The sequence below is a fragment of the Gopherus flavomarginatus genome, chromosome 6 (genome assembly GCF_025201925.1).
Source record: "Gopherus flavomarginatus isolate rGopFla2 chromosome 6, rGopFla2.mat.asm, whole genome shotgun sequence".
NCBI lineage: Eukaryota > Metazoa > Chordata > Testudines > Testudinidae > Gopherus > Gopherus flavomarginatus.
In genome coordinates, this window is record NC_066622.1 from 137,044,625 (window position 1) to 137,067,753 (window position 23,129).

A 23,129-nucleotide genomic window follows, 5' to 3' on the forward strand; every position below is an offset into this window, starting at 1 on the left:
TAGTTTCCCCCTGGATGAAGCTCTCTGCCCTGAGCAGCGCAGTGACCAGGGTGAGCTGATCTTGTGAATGGGCTGATGGACAAGGGGGATCCCCACACCCCTCACCTTCACCCCCCTGCCGTGTGCTGGGCTCAGGCCCCCTCCCCACGTTGCTGCCCCAGGGCCAGGATCTCTGGGTTGCCCCCTCCCTGGGTGATTTTCTGTCCTCTCCCCTTGCAGGAGGCTGTTGAGCTGCGCTGGGGTGACCTGGATCTGAGCTGGCCGGGGCGGATGGGCAGCCAGCGCTGTAGGTGAGTTAGGGCTGCAGCCCCCGGGACCCTCGGCTGTGGGAGTGGGGGTGTCACACGGGTCTAGGGCTTCAGCCTGGTCCCAGGGCTGTCCCACTAGAGAGCAGCCGTTGGCCCCAGCCCCAGCGATCCCCCTGACCGAGTTCTCCTGAGGTTCCCCCTGCCTCTCGGCCAGGCTCTTTGGCATGGACAGGGCCAGCAGGGAAGGGGCATCCCCCTCCCGGTGCCCGGTTCCCATGTGGCTCCCGGGGCGTCTGGGCCCGGCCCACACGGGGTTAAGGCTGGCGGGAGGAATTCTATGGGTGGGGGTGGATGAGCAGCGCTGCCCCCTGCTGGATGGTGTCGCAGCGCCATGTGCAGCCCTGGGAGCCGAGTAGCTGGGGCTGACTGGGAATCCCAGGGACACAGGGAGGGGAGACGGTGGGGTCCCTGGTGGGAGGCACTGGGGGGCTGGCAGGGTGGTGGGCACAAAGGACCCGGTGGAGGGATACTGCGGGTACTGGCAGGGTGGCGGGGATTTCGGGGGGCTGGCAGAGGGCACTGAGGGTGCTGGTGGGGCAGGGGGCTGGAGTCCCTGATGGGGGGGCAGTGGGGGTGCTGGTGGGGTGGTTAGGGGGTCCTGGCGGGGGGGCACTGAGGGTGCTGGCGGGGTGGTGGGCACAGAGGACCTGGTGGTGGGGCACTGGAAGTACTGGCAGGGTGGCGGGGGTTTGCGGGTGCTGGCAGGGTGGTGGGGTCTGGGGACTCTGGCAGGGGGGTATTGGGGATGCTGGCAGGGGCTTGGAGCCCTGATGGGGGGGCCCTGGGGGTGCTAGTGGGGTGGTTGGGGCTGGAGACCCTGATGGGGGGTCCCTGGTGGGGGGCACGGGGGGTGCTGGTGGGGTGGTGGGAGCTGAGGATCCTGGTGGGGGGCCACTGAGGGTGCTGGTGGGGTGGTGGGGGCTGGGGGCCCTGGCGGGGGGGGGGACACTGGGGATGCTGGTGGGGTGGTGGGAGCTCGGGCCCTGGCGAGGTGGCACTAAAGGTGCTGGTGGGGGGAGGGGGCTGGGGGCCCTGCATGTCCCATGTGCCTCTGGCCGGTGTCGCTGCTCTCCCTGCGCGTGGGTGGATTGATTGGAGGTGGCAGCGAGGTGCTGGGCTCTGTGCTGCCAGGCCCATGCCAGCTGCAGCCCTGGCTGCGGGCACCTCCACAGCCGCCGTGCAGCGTGAGAGCAGGCAGCCAAGCGTGTGTGTGTGGGGGCGGTGGTCTGACCCCTCAGCTGGCACACGTCACACGCTGGGCTCCTGGTGTGGGCTGAGGGGTGGGGGATACATGTGCCCAGTTAGGAATGTGTTCAGGCGTCGTGGGGGGGTTGTGAAATCCCCCCCAAGTCCCAGCCTACGCCCCCTCTTCACTCCTGCACCGGAGCATCCATCCCCCATTGATCCGGCCCCCTGCCACTGCCCCCATTGGTCGTCCCGCCTCATTAACACCCTCACTCTTCTCCTGCACCCACGGGCTCCCTGGCCAGGCCTGGTGGCTCTCAGGGAAGGGACTGTGGCTGGGGGGTGAACCGGGTCCCCAGCCCTGCCTGTGAGTGGGGCCAGCTGGGTGGGAGCTGGCCATGCTGTCAGGGCTGCTCCCTTCTCCCCTTTGCTGTGTGTTGGGGCAGCTGGGTCATGGGGCATCTCCTGGGGGCAGGAGGCACAGGTCACTGCCCCCCTGAGCCCCAGTGCGGGGGCTGGGGTCCAAGCAGCCAGGCTGCACGCACACCTGATCAGAGCCGAGAGCAAAAGAGAGCTCGTGCTCCTCACTCCCGACCTGCAGCCCCTGCTAGCCCAGCCCTGGGCTCCTGCAGGCCACAGCTACCTACCGGCTGAAAGGGGCCCATATGGCCAGGCCGTTGGTCTGGGACCGTTGTCCAGGGTCTGGGTTCTGGAGAGCTGCTGAGTCCTGGGAGGGTCCCCTGCCACGCAGGGTGTAGGGCTCTGGCAGGCAGGCGAAGGGCAGCAGGAATAACATTATAATCTCCCTGTGTTGGGCATCATGGCCAGGGATAGAGCTGGAATCCTGCTGATCCATTCGAGCTAAAGGAGAATCCCCCTGAGGTGTCAGCAGTACAGGGCCTATGACATACTGGATCAGTTCCGATTCCATCCAGGAGGGGGCGGCATTGCTCAGACACCCCAGCCAGCTCCCCCTGCCTGAAATAGTCCAAATCTGCGAATCTGCGGTGCGCGCAGCAAGGTGCCTTGGCGGAGGAGGGCGTTGGAGAAGCAAGTGGTTGAGCGGGGAGAGGAAAATGGGGAATTTGGAGCTGCCTGTTTTCTCGGATTCTCCCGCGCTGGGAGCTGCTCTTGGCTCCGTTGATCGTTTTGCAGTGTGTGGGCAGGGAATGCCGGGGGAGGCGCCTCTTGGCTGTTATGACTCTACGGAATAAATAGAGCGACTGGAGAAAGAACAACTTTTCTCTTTGCCTTTTGTGCCTTGCTCAGCCATTTTCGAAGCTGAGGAGGAGAGTTTGGTCTTGTCTGCGGAGCTGCCCAGGTTTGACTTTAAATCGCTGTGGAACATTGACAAGAGACTCAGTTTTGCTGATTTCAGTGGGGCTGGGTCTAGATCCCTCTCCTGGGCTTTAACGAATTCAGCCCTCATGCTGGTCAGTTTCCTCTGTCCTAGGAGAGCTGTTGGGGTGGTGGAGCTCTGAGCTCTCTGGTGACCTTCCCCACACCTGCAGAAGGGCTCTGTGGAGCTCAAAAGCGTGTCCCCTCCATCACCAGCTGTTGAGCCAGTAAAAGACGTTGCTCCTGACCCAAGACGGCTCCCCCTTTGGCGCCAATGGGGACCTCCTCGCCTGTGTCAAGCTTGGCACGTGGTCCGGACTCAAAGGGTGAGGGCTTCCCCCCAGCCAGGGCATGGAAGCGTCTCCGTGTGCACCATGCTCGAGTGGGTGTGTCTCTGAACCATGACCTTCATGCTCCCTTTGCTTTCCCAGCTCTGCGGGTACCGTGGCCCTGGCGTTACCCTGGCTTCGTGCGATGAATTGCTTTGGCAGCTAGAGAGAGCCCCGTGGAGGGGGTCCTGGAGCACCCGCGAGGGAGCACAGGTCATCAGCGGCTGTGCTTGTGCCAGTGCACCACTATTGTTTGGTTTGGTTTCTCCTACTGCCAAGCTGAGTTCACGGGGGCACCAGCAGCAGATGGCCTGGTGGTGGGGGGGACTCACATCTTTTGGAGGATTGTGCTGTTGGCACTTCAAAGAGAAACGGACCCCTCTCCCTGCAGATCGATCTAGCGGGAGCCCTGGGCTGGGGCCATGAGCTGCCTGTGGTGATGTCTCAATGGGCAGATGCCCGCTGTGCACTCTGAAAGGGGCTTTCTGGTCGGGAAGGCCCCAGTCCTGCAATGAGTGTGTCAAGTGCGTGGCATTGGGGGTCTAGCAGAGTTATGAATTTAAGCTCCCAGGCTCGTCTTTTGAAGGTGTCGTGCGGGTTTCCTTTGAGGACGAGGAGCGAGAGGTCAGCTAGGGAGTGATCTCTTTGTGAACCACCGGTGATATGGTGGTTTTGTGTTTGATCGTTTTCCTGTGTGTGAGCTCTTTGAGGGCATTGTGATTGGTTTCACCCAGATAGTTGGTATTGGGGTATTTGATGCACTGGATGAAATACGCCACATGTTGTGATAGGTGTTTGTGGGACCCCTGGATCTTGAAAGGTGTGAACATAAGAACGGCCAGACTGGGTCAGACCAAAGGTCCATCCAGCCCAGTGTCCTGTCCACTGACAGTGGCCAATGCCAGGTGCCCTAGAGGGAGTGAACCTAACAGGTAATGATCAAGTGATCTCTCTCCTGCCATCCATCTCCACCCTCTGACAAACAGAGGCTAGGGACACCATTCCTTACCCATCCTGGCTAATAGCCATTCATGGACTTAACCTCCATGAATTTATCCAGTTCTTTTTTAAATGCTGTTATAGTCCTAGCCTTCACAACCCCCTCAGGCAAGGAGTTCCACAAGTTGACCGTGCGCTGCGTGAAGAACTTCCTTTTATTTGTTTTAAACCTGCTGCCTATTAATTTCATTTGGTGACCCCTAGTTCTTGTATTATGGGAATATATATTATATTCCTTATTCACTTTCTCCACATCACTCATGATTTTATATACCTCTATCATATCCCCCCTTAGTCATCTCTTTTCCAAGCTGAAGAGTCCTAGCCTCTTTAATCTCTCCTCATATGGGACCTGTTCCAAACCCTGAATCATTTTAGTTGCCCTTCTCTGAACTTTTTCTAGTGCCAGGATATCTTTTTTGAGATGAGGAGACCACATCTGTACACAGTATTCAAGATGTGGGCATACCATCGATTTATAGAAGGGCAATAAGATATTCTCTGTCTTATTCTCTGTCTCTTTTTTAAATGATTCCTAACAGCCTGTTTGCTTTTTTGACCGCTGCTGCACTTATGAAGGCCAGAAGAGGGGGTTCAGAAAATATTTCTTTCAAGATGGGGCCTCCATCAAATATGGATTGTAAATGTTTAATAATACCCGTAGGGGTTCCCGTGTGGGGTGGTACGTGACAAGTAGGGGTTTGCGGTCAGTGGGTTTGGGGTTTTTTTCTGTATTGAGGGTGGTTTTCCTGGGGTATTTGAGTGGCCCATTCCATGATGGAATGTGCGGTAGAGTGTCCTTTAGGGTGGTTTAAGTGTGTTAAGGTGTATATCCTCGACTTTCTCCTCCAAGCATGTTCTGTGGTGTCTGAGTGCCCGGCTGTAGATAACTGGTGTTTTGGTGTGGTTGGGGTGGTTACTGGACCTGGGAAGGGACGTGTGCTGATGCGTGGGCTTCTTGTCTGTAGTTGTCTGTAGAGTTCCATTGCTGAAGCTGATTATGATGGAAGTTGATGCTGGTATGGGAGTATTCTAGAGAGAGTTTAATGGATGGTGGTGGATGGAGTTGTGGTGCAGTTCAGATCTGTCCAGAGGATGAAAATACCATTGATGTCTCTCAGGTGTATCATTGGTTTCGTGGTGCATTTGTCCAGAAATCCTTCCTCAAGGTAGCCCATGGAGAGGTCAGCACATTGGGGACCCAACCTTGTTCCCACCATTTGGACAAGGCGTTTGTTGTTGAATGTGAAGCTGCTGTGGCTGAGGATGAAATGGATGGGTTTGGCATTGTGTTTCGGGTGGATTTCTGAGTGTTGTGCGTTATCTTTTAAATACTTGAGGCAGGCGGCGATGCCATCCTGGTGAGGGATGTTGGTGTATAGAGAGGTGACACCCATGGTGGTGAGGATGGGTTCTGAGGGCAGTTGTTAATGGTGCAAAGTTTCTGGAGGAAGTCAGCTGTCCTGGAGGAAGCTGGCCCTTTCTGCAGTGAGTGGTTTGAGGCTGGTTTCTGTGAGTCCCGATACTCCTTCCGTCAGAGTGCTGTGACCAGATACGATTGGTCTGCTGGGTTCCCTTGTTTGTGTATCTTGGGAAGCATGTAGAAGGTCCCTTTGATGTGGGCTTGTGACAGAAGCATGGAACCTGCACAGCTCTGCATTATTGTCATGGGCATTGCAAGCACAGGACACACAATCCTCTGGTATTTGCAGAGCTGTAAGAAGAACCGAATCAGCGCGAAACATGATGATTGCTTGGAGGACAGATTGCTGGGGGACAGAACAAGAACCTACTCAAGGTTGTTGATGTAATTCACAGATCAGCAGCACACAATGGACCACCACTTCTAGGCCTGAGAAATGAGCAGTGACTGGGATTGCACCGTAATGTAGGCTTGGGATGATGAACGGTGCCTGCAGAACTTTTGGCAGTGGGAGGCCGTGTTCCTGGATCTGTGTCCCAAGTTCACTTCAGCCCTCCAGCACAGGGGCATCAGAACGAGAGCTGTACTGACAGTGGAGAAGCAAGGGGCAATCGTACTGTGGACACTTATAAAGTTGGATTGCTGCCGGTCAGTGGGAATCATTTTGGAGTTGGAAAATTCACTATGGGGGCCATTGTCATGCAAGCACCTGGAGCCATTAATCACCACCTGTTATGCCAGACTGAGAGTCTCAGCAATGTGTTGGACATAGTCGATGGATTTGCAGCAATGCCTATTGCAAATAGGCATTCACGTGCCTATTTTAGAACTAGTCCACCTTGCACAGAGTATGTCAACAGAAAGGGCTCCTTTTCCATGATTGTGCAGGCTCTGGTGGATCACCAGGGATGCTTCACTGACACGAACCTTGGCTTATCAGGGAGGGTGCATGACACTTGCATCTTTAAGAACACAGGACTGTTCAGAATGCTACAAGCAGAGACCTTCCGTCCTGACCGGCAGATTACCATTGGCGATGTTGAACTGCCAATAATGGTCCTGGGGGACGCAGCCAAACCCTTTCTCCCCTGGTTCATGGAATCGCATACTGGCCACCTCAACAGCATCGAGGAAAGATTCAGCTACTAGCTCAGCAGGTGCAGAAAGACAGCTGAATGTGCTTTTGGTAGATTGAAGGGACGCTGTCGTTGTATACTCACAAGGTTGGATCTCAGTAGGGAAAAAAAATCCAATGGTTATAGCTGCTTGCTGTGTCCTGCATAATATCTGTGAAGCAAAGGGGGAAAACTTGCCCCTGGGGGATAGGGAAGGGGTAGAGTGGCTATTGGCTGAGTTTGAACAGTCAGACATAAGGGCTATTAGAAGAATTTGACACCGAGTGATACAATTCAGGGAAGCTTTGCAAGAGCATTTTAACAGTGAGCCACAGTAATGCATTGTGATGGACTCTGCTGTACCTGGCGTTTGGTGTTTTGGGGCTTGTTAAGAATTGTGTGGTGCTTGGTGTACATGTATGAATATAACACTGTCGATGCATCACATAATTTTGTTGTTCTTGCTGTACATTTGTGATTATTACTGTCACTAATACTCTGAGTTGTCACACTGCACAGTAACAAGTACTGAAGTGGGTGCTTTCATTGCTCTTTGCAGCATATGCTGGGAACGAATAAAGAAGAATTATTTTCCAAACAATAGAATTTTGGGTAACAAAACCAGGGCAAGCAAAAAATCAGTGCAATTTATAAACAAATCCATTTCCTTACTTTATTACTTTTTTATGTAAGTTAACAAGGGGAAAGAACATTCATGTCCATTTAATCTACACATACAGCACCCATGGTTGTCACAGGTCAGTGTAGGTCAAGCTGTGGCTGTCTGTGGTTTCTCCTGGTGTAGGTTGGTAGCGGTAGGTGTGTAGGCCCTGAGGCCGTATGGAATGCTGAGCTGGGAGAGGGGTGTAGGGACTGCAATAGGAGTCGAGCCCAGGATTGTTGAATCTGGAGATCCCAAGAGTCTGAAGCATCTGTGTTTGCTGGCAGAGAAGCCCCATTGTGTCCTGGTGCACTTCCCTCTCCTTGTCCTGCTGGGACTCCTGGGCCTTTCTTCTGTCCACTAATTCCTTCCCCAGGCTGTCTGCAATATTCACCCTCCTGCCCTTTGTTCGTGATCTGGTGCAGCACTGGCTTGTAGGTTCTCACTTAATGTGTCACCTCAAGTCCTCTTCTTTCTTCTCATCATCTGGCTCAGGTGTTCCATGGGTGTGGAGAAGGAACCACTCAAGGCTGCAACGGCAGCAGCTATAGATAAAACACCCAGAGGTACCACTATCACTATAGTCACAAGGGAAAGTGAAAGTTAGGGTTCAGAACTGCTTTCTCTTACTCCCTTAAAGTTTTAAACAAGACCTGCTTATTGACGCTTCTGCTTCAGAAGGCTTGTGCACGGCACCACTCACGGTACTGGCCATGGTGAGTATGGTCCACCAGAGGCGAGGGGAATGAGGGGGGAATTTCATGTCTTGCAAGACTTGAAGAGTGTCAAGCAGTGGCACTGGACGCTGGCCCTGTTTTCCACAGGTGATGGTGATTTTAGCCGATATATCACTCAAGGGGAACAAGGGCACAGAGAGAGCACCTCTGCTGCTGGAGACCTGAAGCTGTCCAGGCCGGAATGCCGTTAACTTGTTTACTGCAGTGGTGCCTGCTGAAGTTATCACCAGTTGGCATGGGAAAGTGTCCTACCGTGGAGGAAGAAATAAAGCTGCCATCCCTAGAAACCTTTGGGAGAGGATTGCGGAGAACCTCCCTGAAAGTTTCCTCAAGATCTCTCAGGAGGATTAAAAGGACATCCCTGTGTATATAAACAAACTGCTCCTCCACCCCTGCTTAACTGTATAGGGGAACGAAAAGCGGATAACTCTACCTCTTTTTGTTGTAGCGCTGCCTCTTCTAGTGCGACTAAATAAATGGGATGGGAAATACATTTACACACTTACCCAAGGTTCCTTCCCCTTATCGGGCTCACCCCTGCTTGGCTGCCAGGACTGACTGGATTGTGGTGGAGTCTCAAAGAGGTCCTGGCTTGTGGCATAGCTGGATCCCCTGGGCTCATGTCACCTATTTTCGTCCTCGCTGTTCATGCCAGGAGTCTGGGACTCATGCTCCTCGGGGCTATCTCCGATGCTCTGCGGGATGTGATGAAGTCTCCACCAAGTATGGCACGCAGCTCTTTGTAAAAGCGGCAGGTCTGTGGCTCTGCTGTGGATCGAGTATTGGCCTCCCTGGCTTTCTGATCTCCAGTATCTCCTGTCTGCTCCGTGCCAGAGTGTGACTGGAGCGTGGAGCCAGCCCAGCCAGCTGGGCAGTTGCACACAGTGGAGAGTGCACTGGGCAATCAGGAAAAGGGTTTTCAAAAATGTGTGGGGTTTTAAAGGAGAGAGGGGAGGGGAGGGGAGGGGGCACTTCTGGTCCTTGTGACCCCTGAGCAGTGGAGTTCCCAACTGTGACCAGAGCGGTCAGTGTCCAGCATTGTGGGACAGCTGCTGGAAGACATTGAGGGTTGACACAGGTAACCAGATCCAGGCAAGGCTGCTGATGGTCCATCTAACTTTGCAACGTAGCCCAGGCCCTAGCAGGGGGCTGTGATGTTTGTTACGGATTTCACAGTGGAGGTTTTTCCCCTCTGAAGCAATTGAGGTAACAATCCAGTGTGTGGTTTCGCCTGCTGGGGGCGTCCAGTCTGCTGATGACTGTGGGCCGGGAGGCGAAGGAATTCTTGGAGGCAGAGGTGGCGGAAGAATCCTTCTGTTCTCCGCATGTGAGGATGGTGTCGGGTTGGTTCAGTCCTTTGAAGAGTGCAGATAGTTCCAGTCAGGGGCTTCCTGCAAGGGATGATTTCTACTTTGAGATGGTCCCTTCTGGAGCACGTAGGGTGCAGGAGATGGTTCCCCAGTGTCTCTGAAATCTGTCTGCAGAGCTGTTCACCATATCTGGAGTTGTGCATAGTGATCAGAGGGTGGTAATTGGCGAGTCCTCTGGGCATTATGTTTTGTTTCTTGCTTTTGCTCAGGAAGTCAATATTGCTGTTTAGCCTGGCTTCCTCCTTCTTCATCTTGTGAGGTTTCCATTTTCAACAGCAGAATTCAATCTCTTCCCTAGTGGTATTTAGGGTAGTGGTAGCTGAGTTGTTCACCCATGCAGCCTCAGAGGGTTTCCCAGCTGTCTTCAAGCTCCTGGGGAGAAAAGTCTATCTTAAACCGCACAGCCATTGTCTAATCATCTCTCTTGCTTGTCATTATCATGTACTGTGTGTATTATCACAGTGCGTAACTGCTCGTGTCGGATCCCAATGAGCTGGGGGCTGTACAGGCACAGATCAAAAAGACAGTCTCTGCTCCACCTTACATCGAAGTGGTGCACAATCTCTAGTAACTCACAAACCTGTACAGGGATTTTCCTTGGACTTCCCACCCAGCAGCCCACGATCAGCCATGGAACTATTCAGATTTCCTGGGGAATGAGATTCCAGCGACTTCCTCCTCCAACATGATCCTGCCATGAGGCCTCAGGCTCAGACTGCACTCCCCAGGGGGTGCTGGGCCCTTTGCCCCTAGCGCACAGACAGAGACCAGAAGCACAAAGAGTTTAAGGCCAAAAATTTCAACAGTGCCTCTGATTTCTGGATGCCTGACTGGTACCTGTATCTCCCACTGATTCCAGCTGGCATGGGAGGTGCTCAGCACCCCAGAAAATCCAGTTCTAGGTGGGTTTTGTGAAAGGCACAAATAAAACCCTGACATCCCATCCCATAACTCTAACTTCTAGGCTACAGTGCCTCTCCTCCCCTAGGGGTACAGGCTTAGCCTATGGGTGCCTGACAGCACCCGTCTTGCCTGGCGCTGGGTGTTCCTGGGGTTTCAGTGACTCCCCCTTTCCCTCAAACCCGTGCTGTGCGTTCCAGGAGCCTGCTTTGAGAGGGGTGTTGTGTGACACCGGGGGGGTGACATGAGTGTGGTCATTCTCAGTCAGAGGGCATGGCAGTGAGCTAGGGATGGGAAGGATCCCAGTGGAGTTCAAGGTGTGTGAGGTGCTTTGTGCGTGTCCTTGGGCAAGTTGCTTAGCCTCTCTGTGCCTCAGTTTCCCTATCTGTACCATGGGGACAATGGCCCTGCCCTGCCCTGCCTGCTAGAGGGTGTTGCTCCCTGTGGGGGAGCAGGAAGAGCTGGGGAGGGTGCGGGGCCGTGGGGGGGCCGCAGTGGAGCTCGTGGGGCAGTGGGGGTATGGCAGCGTGTTGAGCGGTGCAGGGGGCGTGGCCGAGCGGTTCTGGGGGCGGGGCTAGTCCGGGCAGGGGGCGGGGCCGCGCGGGGCTGGGCGCTGGTCTGGTCCGGGGGCGGGGCCTGGCCGAGCTGGGGGCGGGGCCGATTCCAGCCGGGCCGGGCCGGGGAGCCGAGCGGGCGGGGCTGCGGGGCCGCCCGGCGTCGCGACATGGAGGCGGCCGGCCAAGGTGGGTGCGGGGGGGCCCGATCCCGGCGCGGGGAGCAGCGGGGGGGGCGGCCTGAGCGCCAAGGGGCCGGGAGCCCTGCCCCCCCCCGCCTGCCCCCAGCCCCCCCCCAGGTCCTCCGTCCCCCCGCCTGCTCCGCCCCCCCGCGTCCTCTGTCCCCCCGCGCCGGGTCCTCTGTCCCCCCCGCCTGCTCCACCCCCCCCTCCAGCCCCCCCGCGTCCTCTGTCTCCCCCGCCTGCCCCCAGCCCCCCCACTCCTGCCCCCCCGCCTGCCCCCAGCCCCCCCGCCGGGTCCTCCGCCCCCCCTCCTGCCCCCCCGCCGGATCCTCTGTCCCCCCCACCTGCTCCGCCCCCCCTCCTGCCCCCAGCCCCCCCGCGTTCTCTGTCCCTCCGCCCCCCCTCCTACCCGCCCGCCGGGTCCTCTCCCCCTCCTGCCCCCAGCCCCCCCGCCGGGTCCTCTGTCCCCCCCGCCTGCTCCACCACCCCCTCCAGCCCCCCCCGCGTCCTCTGTCTCCCCCGCCTGCCCCCAGCCCCCCCACTCCTGCCCCCCCGCCTGCCCCGCCCCCCCGCCTGCCCCCAGCCCCCCCGCCGGGTCCTCTGTCCCCCTCCTGCCCCCGCCCCCCCGCCGGGTCCTCTGTCCCCCCCGCCTGCTCCACCCCCCCTCCTGCCCCCCCGCCGGGTCCTCTGACCCCCCGCCTGCTCCCAGCCCCCCCGCTTCTTCTCCCCCCGCCTTCTCTGCCCTCCTTCCTGCCCCCAGCCCCCCGCCTGCTCCCAGCCCCCCCGCTTCTGCTCCCTCCGCCTTCTCTGCCCTCCTTCCTGCCCCCAGCCCCCCCGCCGGGTCCTCTGTCCCCCCCGCCTGCCCCCAGCCCCCCACCGGGTCCTCTGTCCCCCCCGCCTGCACCCAGCCCCCCCGCTCCTGCTCCCCCCGCCTTCTCTGCCCTCCTTCCTGCCCCCAGCCCCCCGCCGGGTCCTCTGTCCACCCGCCTGCTCCGCCCCCCCGCTCCTGCCCCCAGCCCCCCCTTGTCCTCTGTCCCCCCTGCTCCTGCCCCCAGCCCCCCCGCTCCTGCCCCCCGCCTGCTCCGCCCCCACTCCTGCCCCCAGCCCCCCCGCCGGGTCCTCTGTCCCCCCCCGCCTGCTCCGCCCTCCCTCCTGCTCCCAGCCCCCCTGCTCCTGCTCCCCCCGCCTTCTCTGCCCTCCTTCCTGCCCCCACCCCCCCGCGTCCTCTGTCCCCCCTCCTGCCCCCAGCCCCCCAGCTCCTGCCCCCCTGCCTGCTCCGCCCTCCCTCCTGCCCCCAGCCCCCCCGCTCCTGCTCCTGCTCCCCCCGCCTGCCCCACCCTCCTTCCTGCCCCCAGCCCCCCCCCGCGTCCTCTGCTCCCCGTCCTGCCCCCTCTGGCGTCCTCTGTCTCCCTCCTGCTCCAAGCTCCCCCGGTGTCATCTTCCCCCAGCCCCCCCACCTCCTCCTCCCCCTCCCCTCCTGCTCCCAGCCCCCACGGCGTCATCTTCCCCCCTTTTCCCCTTCCTGTCCCAAGCGCCCCCCCCGCATCCTCAGCCCCCTTTTCCCCCTCCCCCGGGGCTGGCTGCCCCATTGCACACGCGTGGGGCCCCTTGCTGGGGTGCGAGAGTCCCGCCTTAATGCCAGGCTGGGGGGCCCTGTGGGACCACGAGCCACCAGGGCTGGCCGGTGGGGAGTGGGGGGCGCGGGGGCTGGAGGTGCTGGTCTGGTCTGTGCATGGTGGGGTGATGGGGTGGAGGTGCCAGTCTGGTCCATGTGGCGGGTATGGGGCATGGGGGACTGGAGGTGCTGGTCTGGTTCGTGCGCGGTGGGGGGCACAGGGGGCTGGAGATGCGAGGCTGGTCCGTGCACGGTGGGGGGCGCGGGGGGCTGGAGGTGCGAGGCTGGTCCGTGCGTGGTGGGGGGCGCAGGGGGCTGGAGGTGCGAGGCTGGTCCGTGCGCGGTGGGGAGCACGGGGCACAGGGGGCTGGAGGTGCAAGGCTGGTCCGTGCGCGGTGGGGGGCGCGGGGGGCTGGAGGTGCGAGGCTGGTCCGTGCGCGGTGGGGGGCGCGGTGGGGGGCTGGAGGTGCGAGGCTGGTCCGGGCGCAGGGGGCTGGAGGTGCGAGGCTGGTCCGTGCGCGGTGGGGGGCGCGGGGGGCTGGAGGTGCGAGGCTGGTCTGTGCGCGGTGGGGGGCGCAGGGGGCTGGAGGTGCGAGGCTGGTCCGTGCGCGGTGGGGGGCGCGGGGGGCTGGAGATGTGAGGCTGGTCCGTGCGCGGTGGGGGGCGCGGGGGGCTGGAGGTGCGAGGCTGGTCCGTGCGCCGTGGGGGGCGCGGGGGGCTGGAGGTGCGAGGCTGGTCCGTGCGCGGTGGGGGACGTGGGGGGCTGGAGGTGTGAGGCTGGTCCGGGCGCGGTGGGGGGCTGGAGGTGCGAGGCTGGTCCATGCGCGGTGGGGAGCGCGGGGGGCTGGAGGTGCGAGGCTGGTCCGTGCGGGGTGGGGGACGCGAGGGGCTGGAGGTGCGAGGCAGGTCCGTGCGCGGTGGGGGGCTGGAGGTGCGAAGCTGGTCCGTGCGCGGTGGGGGGCACAGGGCACAGGGGGCTGGAGATGCGAGGCTGGTCCGTGCGCGGTGGGGGGCGCGGGGCACAGGGGGCTGGAGATGCGAGGCTGGTCCGTGCGCGGTGGGGGGCGCGGGGGGCTGGAGGTGCGAGGCTGGTCCGGGCGCGGGGGGCTGGAGGTGCGAGGCTGGTCCGGGCGTGGAGGGCTGGAAGTGCGAGGCTGGTCCGTGCGCGGTGGGGAGCACGGGGCACAGGGGGCTGGAGATGAGAGGCTGGTCCGTGCGCGGTGGGGGGCGCGGGGGGCTGGAGGTGCGAGGCTGGTCCGTGCGCGGTGGGGAGCACGGGGCACAGGGGGCTGGAGGTGCGAGGCTGGTCCGTGCGCGGTGGGGGGCGCGGGGGGCTGGAGGTGCGAGGCTGGTCCGTGCGCCGTGGGGGGCGCGGGGGGCTGGAGGTGCGAGGCTGGTCCGGGCGCGGTGGGGGGCTGGTGGTGGGAGGCTGGTCCGTGCACGGTGGGGGGCACGGGGCACAGGGGGCTGGAGATGCGAGGCTGGTCCGTGCGCCGTGGGGGGCGCGGGGGGCTGGAGGTGCGAGGCAGGTCCGTATGCAGTAGGGGCACCGGATTGCCCCAGGATTGCCCGGGCTGGCAGGGTGCTGTTGGATGCTGTTTATCTGTGGAGTTGGTGCCAGGTGGCCGTGGGGAGCCCGGCCCAGGGGCAGGCCCGTGTGCCTGTCTCTGTCCTGGGGGCTGCGGCCAGCCATGCTCTGCGAGGCTCCCATTGGGGCTGGGGCATCCCCCCTGCACAGCCCAGCCCCCCAGAGTCGGCCGCGTGGTTCCCCTGACGCAGCCTGGCCCTGCGCCATGTGCCAGGCCTGGGAAAGCCGCTGGCACCGAGTGGCAAGTGGGGGCTGCGTACCAGAGGCTCCTCTGAGCCCCCGGGGGCTGGCCGGCCGCGGAGCCCCCCACACCTGCAGGGAGAGGGTGCTGGTCGGGGTGGATCCGATGGAGTTACCCCTGGCCCCAGAGGGAAGCGCCCAAAGTCTCTCGCTGTCTGCCCCTGGCCTGCGCAGCGTGGGCCTGCTCTGGGCCCCTCGGCACCGGAGGGCTGCACTGGGCTGGGTGGCTCCACGTGGAGCTGGGGGTGACCCAAAGGAGGCTCCAGGTGCGGGGATCAGGCTGGGCCGGGGGCCGACCCCAGCGATGGGCAGGGCCTGAGCACGGGAGGAGCCGTCAGTTGGGCCGCAGAGACCCAGGCTGAACAAAGCCAGGGCAAGGGGGTAGCGCGGGAGAGGCTGAGTTTGTGCCAGACCCCAGCTCCCGTTGCTGATGTCTGGGGGTCAGCGGTGGTGGTCAGGCTGTGGGGGGTGAACTCGGCATCAGTGGGTCTGGCTGGGTTGTTGGGGGCCCTGTGATGGGCATCGGTAGGTCTGGCTGGTTGGGGACATGGTTCCTGGGCCATCCCCTGAGCAGCTGGCCGGGCCGGGCTGGGCTATCCACCTGCCCTGCAGAGTGGGGTGCCCGTGTGGGGGGGGGACGGGGTGACTGGAGCACTGGTGCCAGACCCCCTCCCCACTGACGGGCCCCTTGGTGCAGACAGGCAGTGGTTGGGGGTCAGATATGTTGGGGACCCAGGAGACTGGCCTTGCTGGGTCCTGCTCATTGGGGAGCTGCGCCCCCCCCCCACCCATGCTTGGGCTCAGCGCCCTTGTGACTTTCTTCCCAGGCCTTGATCTCCCGGTAGGAGCAGGGACGCTGGGGGAGAGGTTCCTGAGGAGCATGGCCATGGCCTGACTAACACCCCCCACGTGGACCCCTGGGGACTCCTCGTGCAGAGAAGCAGCAGCCGAGCCTGCGCCTGGACTGCACTGGGCTTTGTCCTCCTCGCCTGGGGAAATAGGCCGTGCAGGGGAGGGGCACGTGGGCTGGTGGGGGGGGGGTAACAGGCTGCTCTGTGGCTGGATGCAGCCTCCCACCAGCCCACGTGCTCCTGAGGGAGGCTCAGGGCCTGGGGGGCCGGGGTGTCTACACGTTCGGAGCCTGGCTTGGGAAGCTCTGGGCTGGATCCCGGCCTTGGCTCCCGTGTCTCGGCCAGCCCAGCCCGGAGAGGAGAGGAGAGAAGCCAGCGGGTGGCTCTGCACTCGGCCTCTCAGCAGGCCTGGCTCCAGACCCCGACGAGCTCACACGTGCAATGAGCTCGGTGGGTCTCTGCTAGTAACTCACCTGCCGACTGTGCCCTACCAGCTACCACCTGGCAGGCACCATGGTCACCTCTGCGCAAGAGAGGCCAAGGAGGGCACCGGCAGAGCTGGAGGGTGGAGGGGAGCTCAGGGCTGGGCCATTAGAGGGCTGCGGGTCGGGAGTGAGGGGCACCGGCAGAGCTCAGGGGAGGGGAGCCCAGGGCTGGGCTAGCAGGGGCTGCGGGTCGGGAGTGAGGGGCACCGGCAGAGCTGGGGGTGGACCCCAGGGCTGGGCTAGCAGGGGGCTGCGGGTCGGGAGTGAGGGGCACCGGCAGAGCTGGGGGTGGACCCCAGGGCTGGGCTAGCAGGGGGCTGCGGGTCGGGAGTGAGGGGCACCGGCAGAGCTGGGGGTGGGAACCCAGGGCTGGGCCATCGGGGCTGCGGGTCAGGATTGAGGGGCTCCTGCTGAGCTGGAGGGTGGAGAGGAGCTCAGGGCTGGGCCATTAGGGGGCTGCGGGTCGGGAGTGAGGGGCACCGGCAGAGCTGGGAGTGGACCCCAGGGCTGGGCTAGCAGGGGGCTGCGGGTCGGGAGTGAGGGGCACCGGCAGAGCTGGGGGTGGACCCCAGGGCTGGGCTAGCAGGGGGCTGCGGGTCGGGAGTGAGGGGCACCGGCAGAGCTGGGGGTGGACCCCAGGGCTGGGCTAGCAGGGGGCTGCGGGTCGGGAGTGAGGGGCACCGGCAGAGCTGGGGGTGGACCCCAGGGCTGGGCTAGCAGGGGGCTGCGGGTCGGGAGTGAGGGGCACTGGCAGAGCTGGGGGTGGACCCCAGGGCTGGGCTAGCAGGGGGCTGCGGGTCAGGAGTGAGGGGCACTGGCAGAGCTGGGGGTGGACCCCAGGGCTGGGCTAGCAGGGGGCTGCGGGTCGCGAGTGAGGGGTACCGGCAGAGCTGGAGGCAAGAGGTGATGCAGGCTTCCACGCCTGCCGGGGCAGCTGGAGGTTGTCTCTTGGCAGGCGTCTCTGGCTCTGCTCCACAGGCCCGTGAAATGGGAACGGGCCCAGATGCTCGTGTCGTGTCAGCGTCACTGAGTCTGTTCCAGGCCGATGGGCTTCTACCTTGATAGCTTCAGCCGATGCCTCCCCTGCCCTGGAGGGAGATGAGACGGGTGGGGGAGGGGAGGTCTCACCCATCCCCCTCCTTTGCTGGAGGGGACCCTGGCTGGGCTGGGGGTCAGGGGAGCCGTTGGCCCGGAGCTAGTACAGGAGGCCCCAACTGCCAGACAAACGCAGCCAGGCGCAAAGCACGCTGGGCTGGGGTGAGATTGATAGGGGCCGAGGGGGCCATGGGAGACGCAGGCCGGGTTGCAGGAGTTGTGAGCCTGGGGGATTGTCTCTTGGAGGACGGGTGGGGAGCCCAGCTCAGGGACTGACCAGCCTGGGCTGAGGGTGGGGCCAGTGTTCAGTCTCCCAGCGCTGGACCTAGCAGCCCCTTTTACAGATGGGAAAACTGAGGCCCAGAGCGTGGGAGGGTCCTAAGCCGTGTGCTCAGACCACCAGCCCCTCCCCACCTGGCATGGCTGCGTCCTGCCAGTACAGTGACCCCAAGTGAATGAGGCACAGAATGATTCAGTGACTCACCTGAGGTCACATGATGAGTCAGTGGCAGAGACGGGACTTGACCTGAGTCCCAGCTCATTGATTTGTAAATGGCCGGCTGGAATCCGGAGCGTCCTGCCCCATGTGGTCCCTGGGTGATGGAGTCCTGTCTCCTCGCCCTCCCTGGGGCTTTGACACACAGAGTGGGGTGGGGCGTGGAGGGAGGGTTATAAATGTGACTGAAGAGATTCACGACCAGCTGCTGCCCCCTGTGCGCTCGGCTGTGTGTGGGATCAGCTCACGAGTTGCCTTAACTCCCCCCCGATGAAAACCCTTCCTGCTGACTCTTTCCCCCCCCCCCCCCCGGGGCCGGTCTCGGGCTGGGCCTGCGGATGGAGGTTCTGGGGTGCTCAGGGCGCTTGGTTCAGCTCAGCCGGCCCTGCCATGAGTTGGGATCCGGGCGCCCCCCAGTTTCTGGGCTGGTGGTTCAGGCACGGCTCTGCCTGGGGCATTTCCAGGAAAACCGGCTCTTTTGTCTCCTCCGAGTTGACTGGCTGCGGCTGGATTCTTGCTCCCTAATCTACGCCCGGCTCAGGCCGGTTGCCGAGCGATGCTGGTTATGCCGGGAACTGGGCTGGTTGCCGGGCGATGCTGGTTATGCCGGGAACAGGAGGACCCTGACATCAGACGGGGAATGCGGCAGCAGGAGCCGGGCCAGAGCCGAAGATCCGGCTTCTGTGCAAACGCCCGTGGCAGTGGGGGAGGGCGTGGGGCTGGTTTAGAGAGCTGCTCCGTGCCCAGTGGCTGGGCTGGGCGAGGAGGAGTCGGGCTCTGCTCCGGATGTGTCCAGGCCTCAGACCCGTTGCTGGTGCAGGGAGCCAGTCCCCGCATGGGGGGTCCCCGCTCAGCAGCCTGACCCATGGCTGGCAGGGTGGGGAGAGCAGTCTGCGGCGGGGGCCGCCTCAATTCGCCAGGCGGGGGAGCTGGCTTGTGCTACTGGCATATGGGAGCCCCTGGGGCGTGGGGCAGAACCTGAGCTCTGCAGAGAGCTGGTGGGAGGTGGGATGTGTGAGTGGGGACCATGCAGGGGTGGGGGTGGAGCAGTGCAGAGGCCGGGGGCCAGGGAGCTGGGATGGAGCAGTCGCCTCGGGCACAGGGAGGATCCCGTGGCCCCATACCAGGCTCCCCCCACCCAGTGTGGCAGCGGGGCTGGTGGGAACCCGGCTGGACGGGGAGGAAGTTGTCCCAAGCACGTCCCGACTCTCTCCTGGAGCAGTGGCACCGGCGCTTGGTGAGCCCAGGGCACAGAGTGGGGTTCGGGGGCACCCACATGCGATGCCCCATGTCAGCTCCATTCCGTGTGTCATAGGAGAGCGGCTTGGCGGGGCCGGGCCTGCCCTGGGGGGCCCGGGAAATCTGCTCACTGGGGGCGGGGGCGGGGAACTGCCACGGTCCTTGCCCTTTAGATCGGCCAGGCCAGGCCAAAATTGGTCCCAGGAGCTGCTCCCCTCCCTTGCCCCATCTAGCCCATTCCCCGCCCCCCTGGTCAGGGCTGGATTGTTTGTCCCCAGGGGCTTGGACCCATCCAGGACTAGATGCCTGAGCAAAGGCCCCTGCCCCCCTTTCCCTGGGGGATCCCCCCACCCAGGAGCTTCTCCTGGAGAGTGTTGTGTCTCCCCTTACTCAGTGTAACCCCATTTCTCTCAGCTCTGCCGGTGCCCCTCACTCCTGACCCACAGCCCCTGCAAGCCCAGCCTGGGCTTCCCCCCAGCTCTTCCAGTGATGGGGCAGTGGGTGGGCAGTTTCCCTGGCAGTTGGGCAGTGGGGGGCAAGCGATATTGGTGGGGAGCAAGTGCCGGGGATGGGAACAATGTCCTCACAGGCAGATGGTGGGGTGTTGTCCCTGGCAGGTGGGTGATATTGGGGTGGGGAGTGGTGCCCCTGCAGGATGGTGGTGAGTGATGGGGGGACAGTGCCCCTGCAGGAGGGCGGTGGGTGAGGGGGGGGACAGTGTCCCTGCAGGTGGGTGGGGAGCGGTGCCCCTGCAGAAGGGGGGTGAGTGAGGGCGGGACAGTGCCCATGCAGGTGGGTGGGGAGCGGTGCCCCTGCAGAAGGGGGGTGAGTGAGGGCGGGACAGTGCCCCTGCAGGAGGGCGGTGAGTGAGGGGGGGACAGTGCCCCTGCAGGTGGGTGGGGAGCGGTGCCCCTGCAGGAGGGCGGTGAGTGAGGGGGGGACAGTGCCCCTGCAGGTGGGTGGGGAGCGGTGCCCCTGCAGGAGGGTGGGGAGTGAGGGGGGGACAGTGCCCCTGCAGGTGGGTGGTGAGTGAGGGGGGGCAGTGCCCCTGCAGGTGGGTGGGGAGCAGTGCCCCTGCAGGAGGGCGGTGGGTGAGGGGGGGACAGTGTCCCTGCAGGTGGGTGGGGAGCGGTGCCCCTGCAGAAGGGGGGTGAGTGAGGGGAGGACAGTGCCCCTGCAGGTGGGTGGGGAGTGAGGGGGGGCAGTGCCCCTGCAGGTGGGCGGTGGGTGAGGGGGGAGCGGTGCCCCTGCAGGTGGGTGGTGAGTGAGGGGGGGCAGTGCCCCTGCAGGTGGGTGGGGAGCGGTGCCCCTGCAGGTGGGTGGAGAGTGAGGGGGGGACAGTGCCCCTGCAGGTGGGCGGTGGGTGAGGGGGGAGCGGTGCCCCTGCAGGTGGGTGGGGAGCGGTGCCCCTGCAGGAGGGTGGTGAGTGAGGGGGGGGACAGTGCCCCTGCAGGTGGGTGGGGAGTGAGGGGGGAGCGGTGCCCCTGCAGGTGGGTGGTGAGTGAGGGGGGGCAGTGCCCCTGCAGGTGGGTGGGGAGCGGTGCCCCTGCAGGAGGGTGGTGAGTGAGGGGGAGCGGTGCCCCTGCAGGAGGGTGGGGAGTGAGGGGGGGACAGTGCCCATGCAGGTGGGTGGGGAGCGGTGCCCCTGCAGCAGCGTGGTGAGTGAGGGGGGGCAGTGCCCCTGCAGGTGGGTGGGGAGCGGTGCCCCTGTGAGAGGGCAGTGGGTGAGGGGGGCAGTGGTGCCCACGGACTCCATCCCAGAGGGGCTCAGTGCTGCTTTCCCTCTCTCCCTGCAGGCTGCCTGCATGGCCCCCCCTGTCTGAGCCCCTCACACCATGGCCATAGTGCAGACCCAGCCTGTCTCCATCGAGCCCGCTTCTGAGGCAGCCACCCAGCTCCGCGCCGGCGCCCGCTCACCCGCCTCTGCCCGCAGCGCCATGGGGAGCGTTAGCAGCCTCATCTCTGGCCGCCCCTGCCACGAGCGGCCGTGCAAGGCCGCTCCCGGCCCCCTCCGGCAGCAGGACAGGCTGCTCCAGGCCGGCCCCCTCCAGGGCCTGCCCCCCGCCAAGCCCTGCTCCGGGGGCAGCGCCTATGCCAGCGAGGACTTCTGGCCTGAGGCTGTGTCCCCCGTCAGCCCCTGCAGCGACGCCGAGGAGCCGAGGGACGATCGGGCTCGGAGCGGCAACATCCAGGGGCCACCCCCGAGGCTGGTCCCTGTCTCCGGGCAGCTGGAGAAGGTGAAGATGCGGGGGGGGGGGGGGGGCGGGGCGCATGTGGCTGGGCTGAATCCATCCCCTCCCCCTGCTGGGCCAGGCCGTTGGGGCATCTGGGTTGGGCCTCCAGCAGTCACCAAGGCTCTGGAGAATGTTGCCCCTCTCCCCAGCGATACACCTGACCTGTTCAGTCATCCATGGGGCGGGGAGGGCTAATTACTTCCTGACCCCCGTGGCCATGACGCACAATGGTGCTTTCCCCTCCTTGGTATTCGTGCCATCGTTAGTGGTGCCAGCAGGTAGCCCCACGGTCTCTGCTCTGTGCCTTTCAGAACGTTGAGAAGACCCTGATCCGCCCGACAGCTTTCAAGCCAGTCGTGCCCAGGGGCAGGAACTCCTCGCTGCCGGGCTCCGTGGTGCCGCGGACCGGGGCGTCGGCGGTCCCCGAGAGCCAGGCCAGCCTCGCCCACCTGCTGGGTGGCACCGCCGCTGCCAGCGCCGAGAAGCACCACTCCTTGAGCTGCCGTCACAGCGCCCACTCAGGCACCCTGTCGGACTCGGGGCGCAATTCCCTCTCCAGCCTGCCCACCTACAGCACGGGCTGCAGCCAGCTGCCGGAGCCAGGCAGCATCTCCATGGGCCACCTCAGCCTGGACAGTCACGGCGGGTACCCGGAGCGGGGCTCCCGGGGCCTGGCTGGCCCCTCCAACTCGGACAGTGGGCGCTCCTCCTCCAGCAAGAGCACGGGGTCCCTCAGTGGGCGGGGCCCCCCCTCCTCTGACGGTGGCTCCTGCGCCCGCTCGCCCGTGGAGGGCGATGAGGCTCTACTTGTCCGCGAGCTGGAGGAGAAGCTGCGGGAGCGGGAGGCGGAGCTGCAGCACCTGCGCCAGAGCCTAGATGAGAACGAGGTGGCCATCTGCCAGGTACCCGGCTCGGTGGGCCGGCGGGAGAGCCCAGCCACTCCCAGTCCTGCTGCCGCAGGCAGCCAGAGGCACTGGGTGTGTCTGCGGGGGACTGGGCACATGGGTGGCAATTGGACACTAGGAGGTGTCTGCTGGGGGGGGGTGGCGGGGCTGGTGCATATGAGGGCAATTGGGAAGGATGGACGGACCAGTTGGGGGAGCAGAGAGAAGGGGACATGGGAAGAGAGCAGAGGTGGGGATGGGGTGCATGAGGGGCTGGGGGAGAGGTGCCCAATAACTGGGGGTGGGGTGGGGGTTGGTGTTTGAAGGGCTGAGGTGGGAGAGGGGCAGGTGGCAGGCTGGTGTATTTGGAGCCCGATCGCTGTGAGCGCCCCCTGGGGGTGCAGGCAGTAAATGCCTTCCCCGCTCTGGAGCTCCCCCTGCTGGAGCTGCTGTAACCTCGGCAGAGCTGTGCTGGCTTCCCGGCAGTGCTGGTGGGCAGGGGCACCACAGGCCTGGCCTGAGAATACCAGTGCTGAGTGTGGGCTTCTCGGAGGGGAAAGGCAGGCAGGGCGCAGGTCTCAGGGTTGTCAATGGGGCCCCATGTTTTCAGTGCGAACAGGCAGCCCATGAAGCCTACAACACCCAGCATGCCCTGCACAACCTCCTGCAGAGTAGCCATGGCACTGCAATGCATCCTGGGAGGTGTAGTCTTGGTGGGCTATGTCTCTGCATGTGATCAAGCCTGGGAGATGCAATGCATGCTGGGAGCAGTAGTCTCTGGGAGCTGCACTGCCTTATGCACTCAGGTCTGGGCTTGGAGCTGTAGTCTCTGTGAAGCGCACCTCTGCATGTGCTCAGGCCCAGGAGATGCAATGCATGCTGGAAATTGTAGTCTTGATGAGCTATGTCGCTACATGCACTCAGGCCCGGGTGACGCAATGCTTGATGGGAGCTGTAGTTTCCTGAACTCATTGCTGCATGTGCTCAGGCCTGGCAGGTGCAATGCATGATGGGAGCTGTAGTCTCCTGAACCACATGTGCTCAGGCCTGGGTGATGCAATGCATGATGGGAGCTGTAGTCTTGATGAGCCATGTCTACATGCACCCAGGCCTGGGTGGTGCAATGTATGCTGGGAGCTGTAGTCTCAGTGAACCGCATCTCCACCTGTGCTCCGGCCTGGACAACACAATGCATGCTGGGAGCTGAAGTGGGTGCAGGGCACCCCCAGCGTTAGCGGAGGAAGGTTGCGATCAGGTGCAGCCCATGGGCTGCGCTGGGTCCGCGGGGCAGAGCTTGGAGG

The 23,129-nt window shown here is 63.1% G+C and overlaps 2 protein-coding genes across 6 annotated transcripts in view; both read left to right on the forward strand.

Annotated features, from left to right (window-relative positions):
• Positions 1-23,129, forward strand: part of TWNK (twinkle mtDNA helicase) — a 103,834-nt gene that overhangs the window by 61,445 nt on the left and 19,260 nt on the right. The window lies entirely within an intron of this gene.
• Positions 1-23,129, forward strand: part of LZTS2 (leucine zipper tumor suppressor 2) — a 54,492-nt gene that overhangs the window by 28,297 nt on the left and 3,066 nt on the right. For 4 of the 5 annotated variants that reach the window (XM_050958066.1, XM_050958064.1, XM_050958067.1 and 1 more), the window contains 3 exons: positions 220-290; positions 20,507-20,947; positions 21,256-21,846. In XM_050958066.1, coding sequence (XP_050814023.1) covers positions 20,546-20,947; positions 21,256-21,846 — 993 coding nt within the window. In that variant the 5' untranslated portion in view covers positions 220-290; positions 20,507-20,545. Of the gene's footprint in view, positions 1-219; positions 291-11,043; positions 11,109-20,506; positions 20,948-21,255; positions 21,847-23,129 lie in introns of those variants that run through there. The other variant, XM_050958068.1, reaches the window with a different exon arrangement.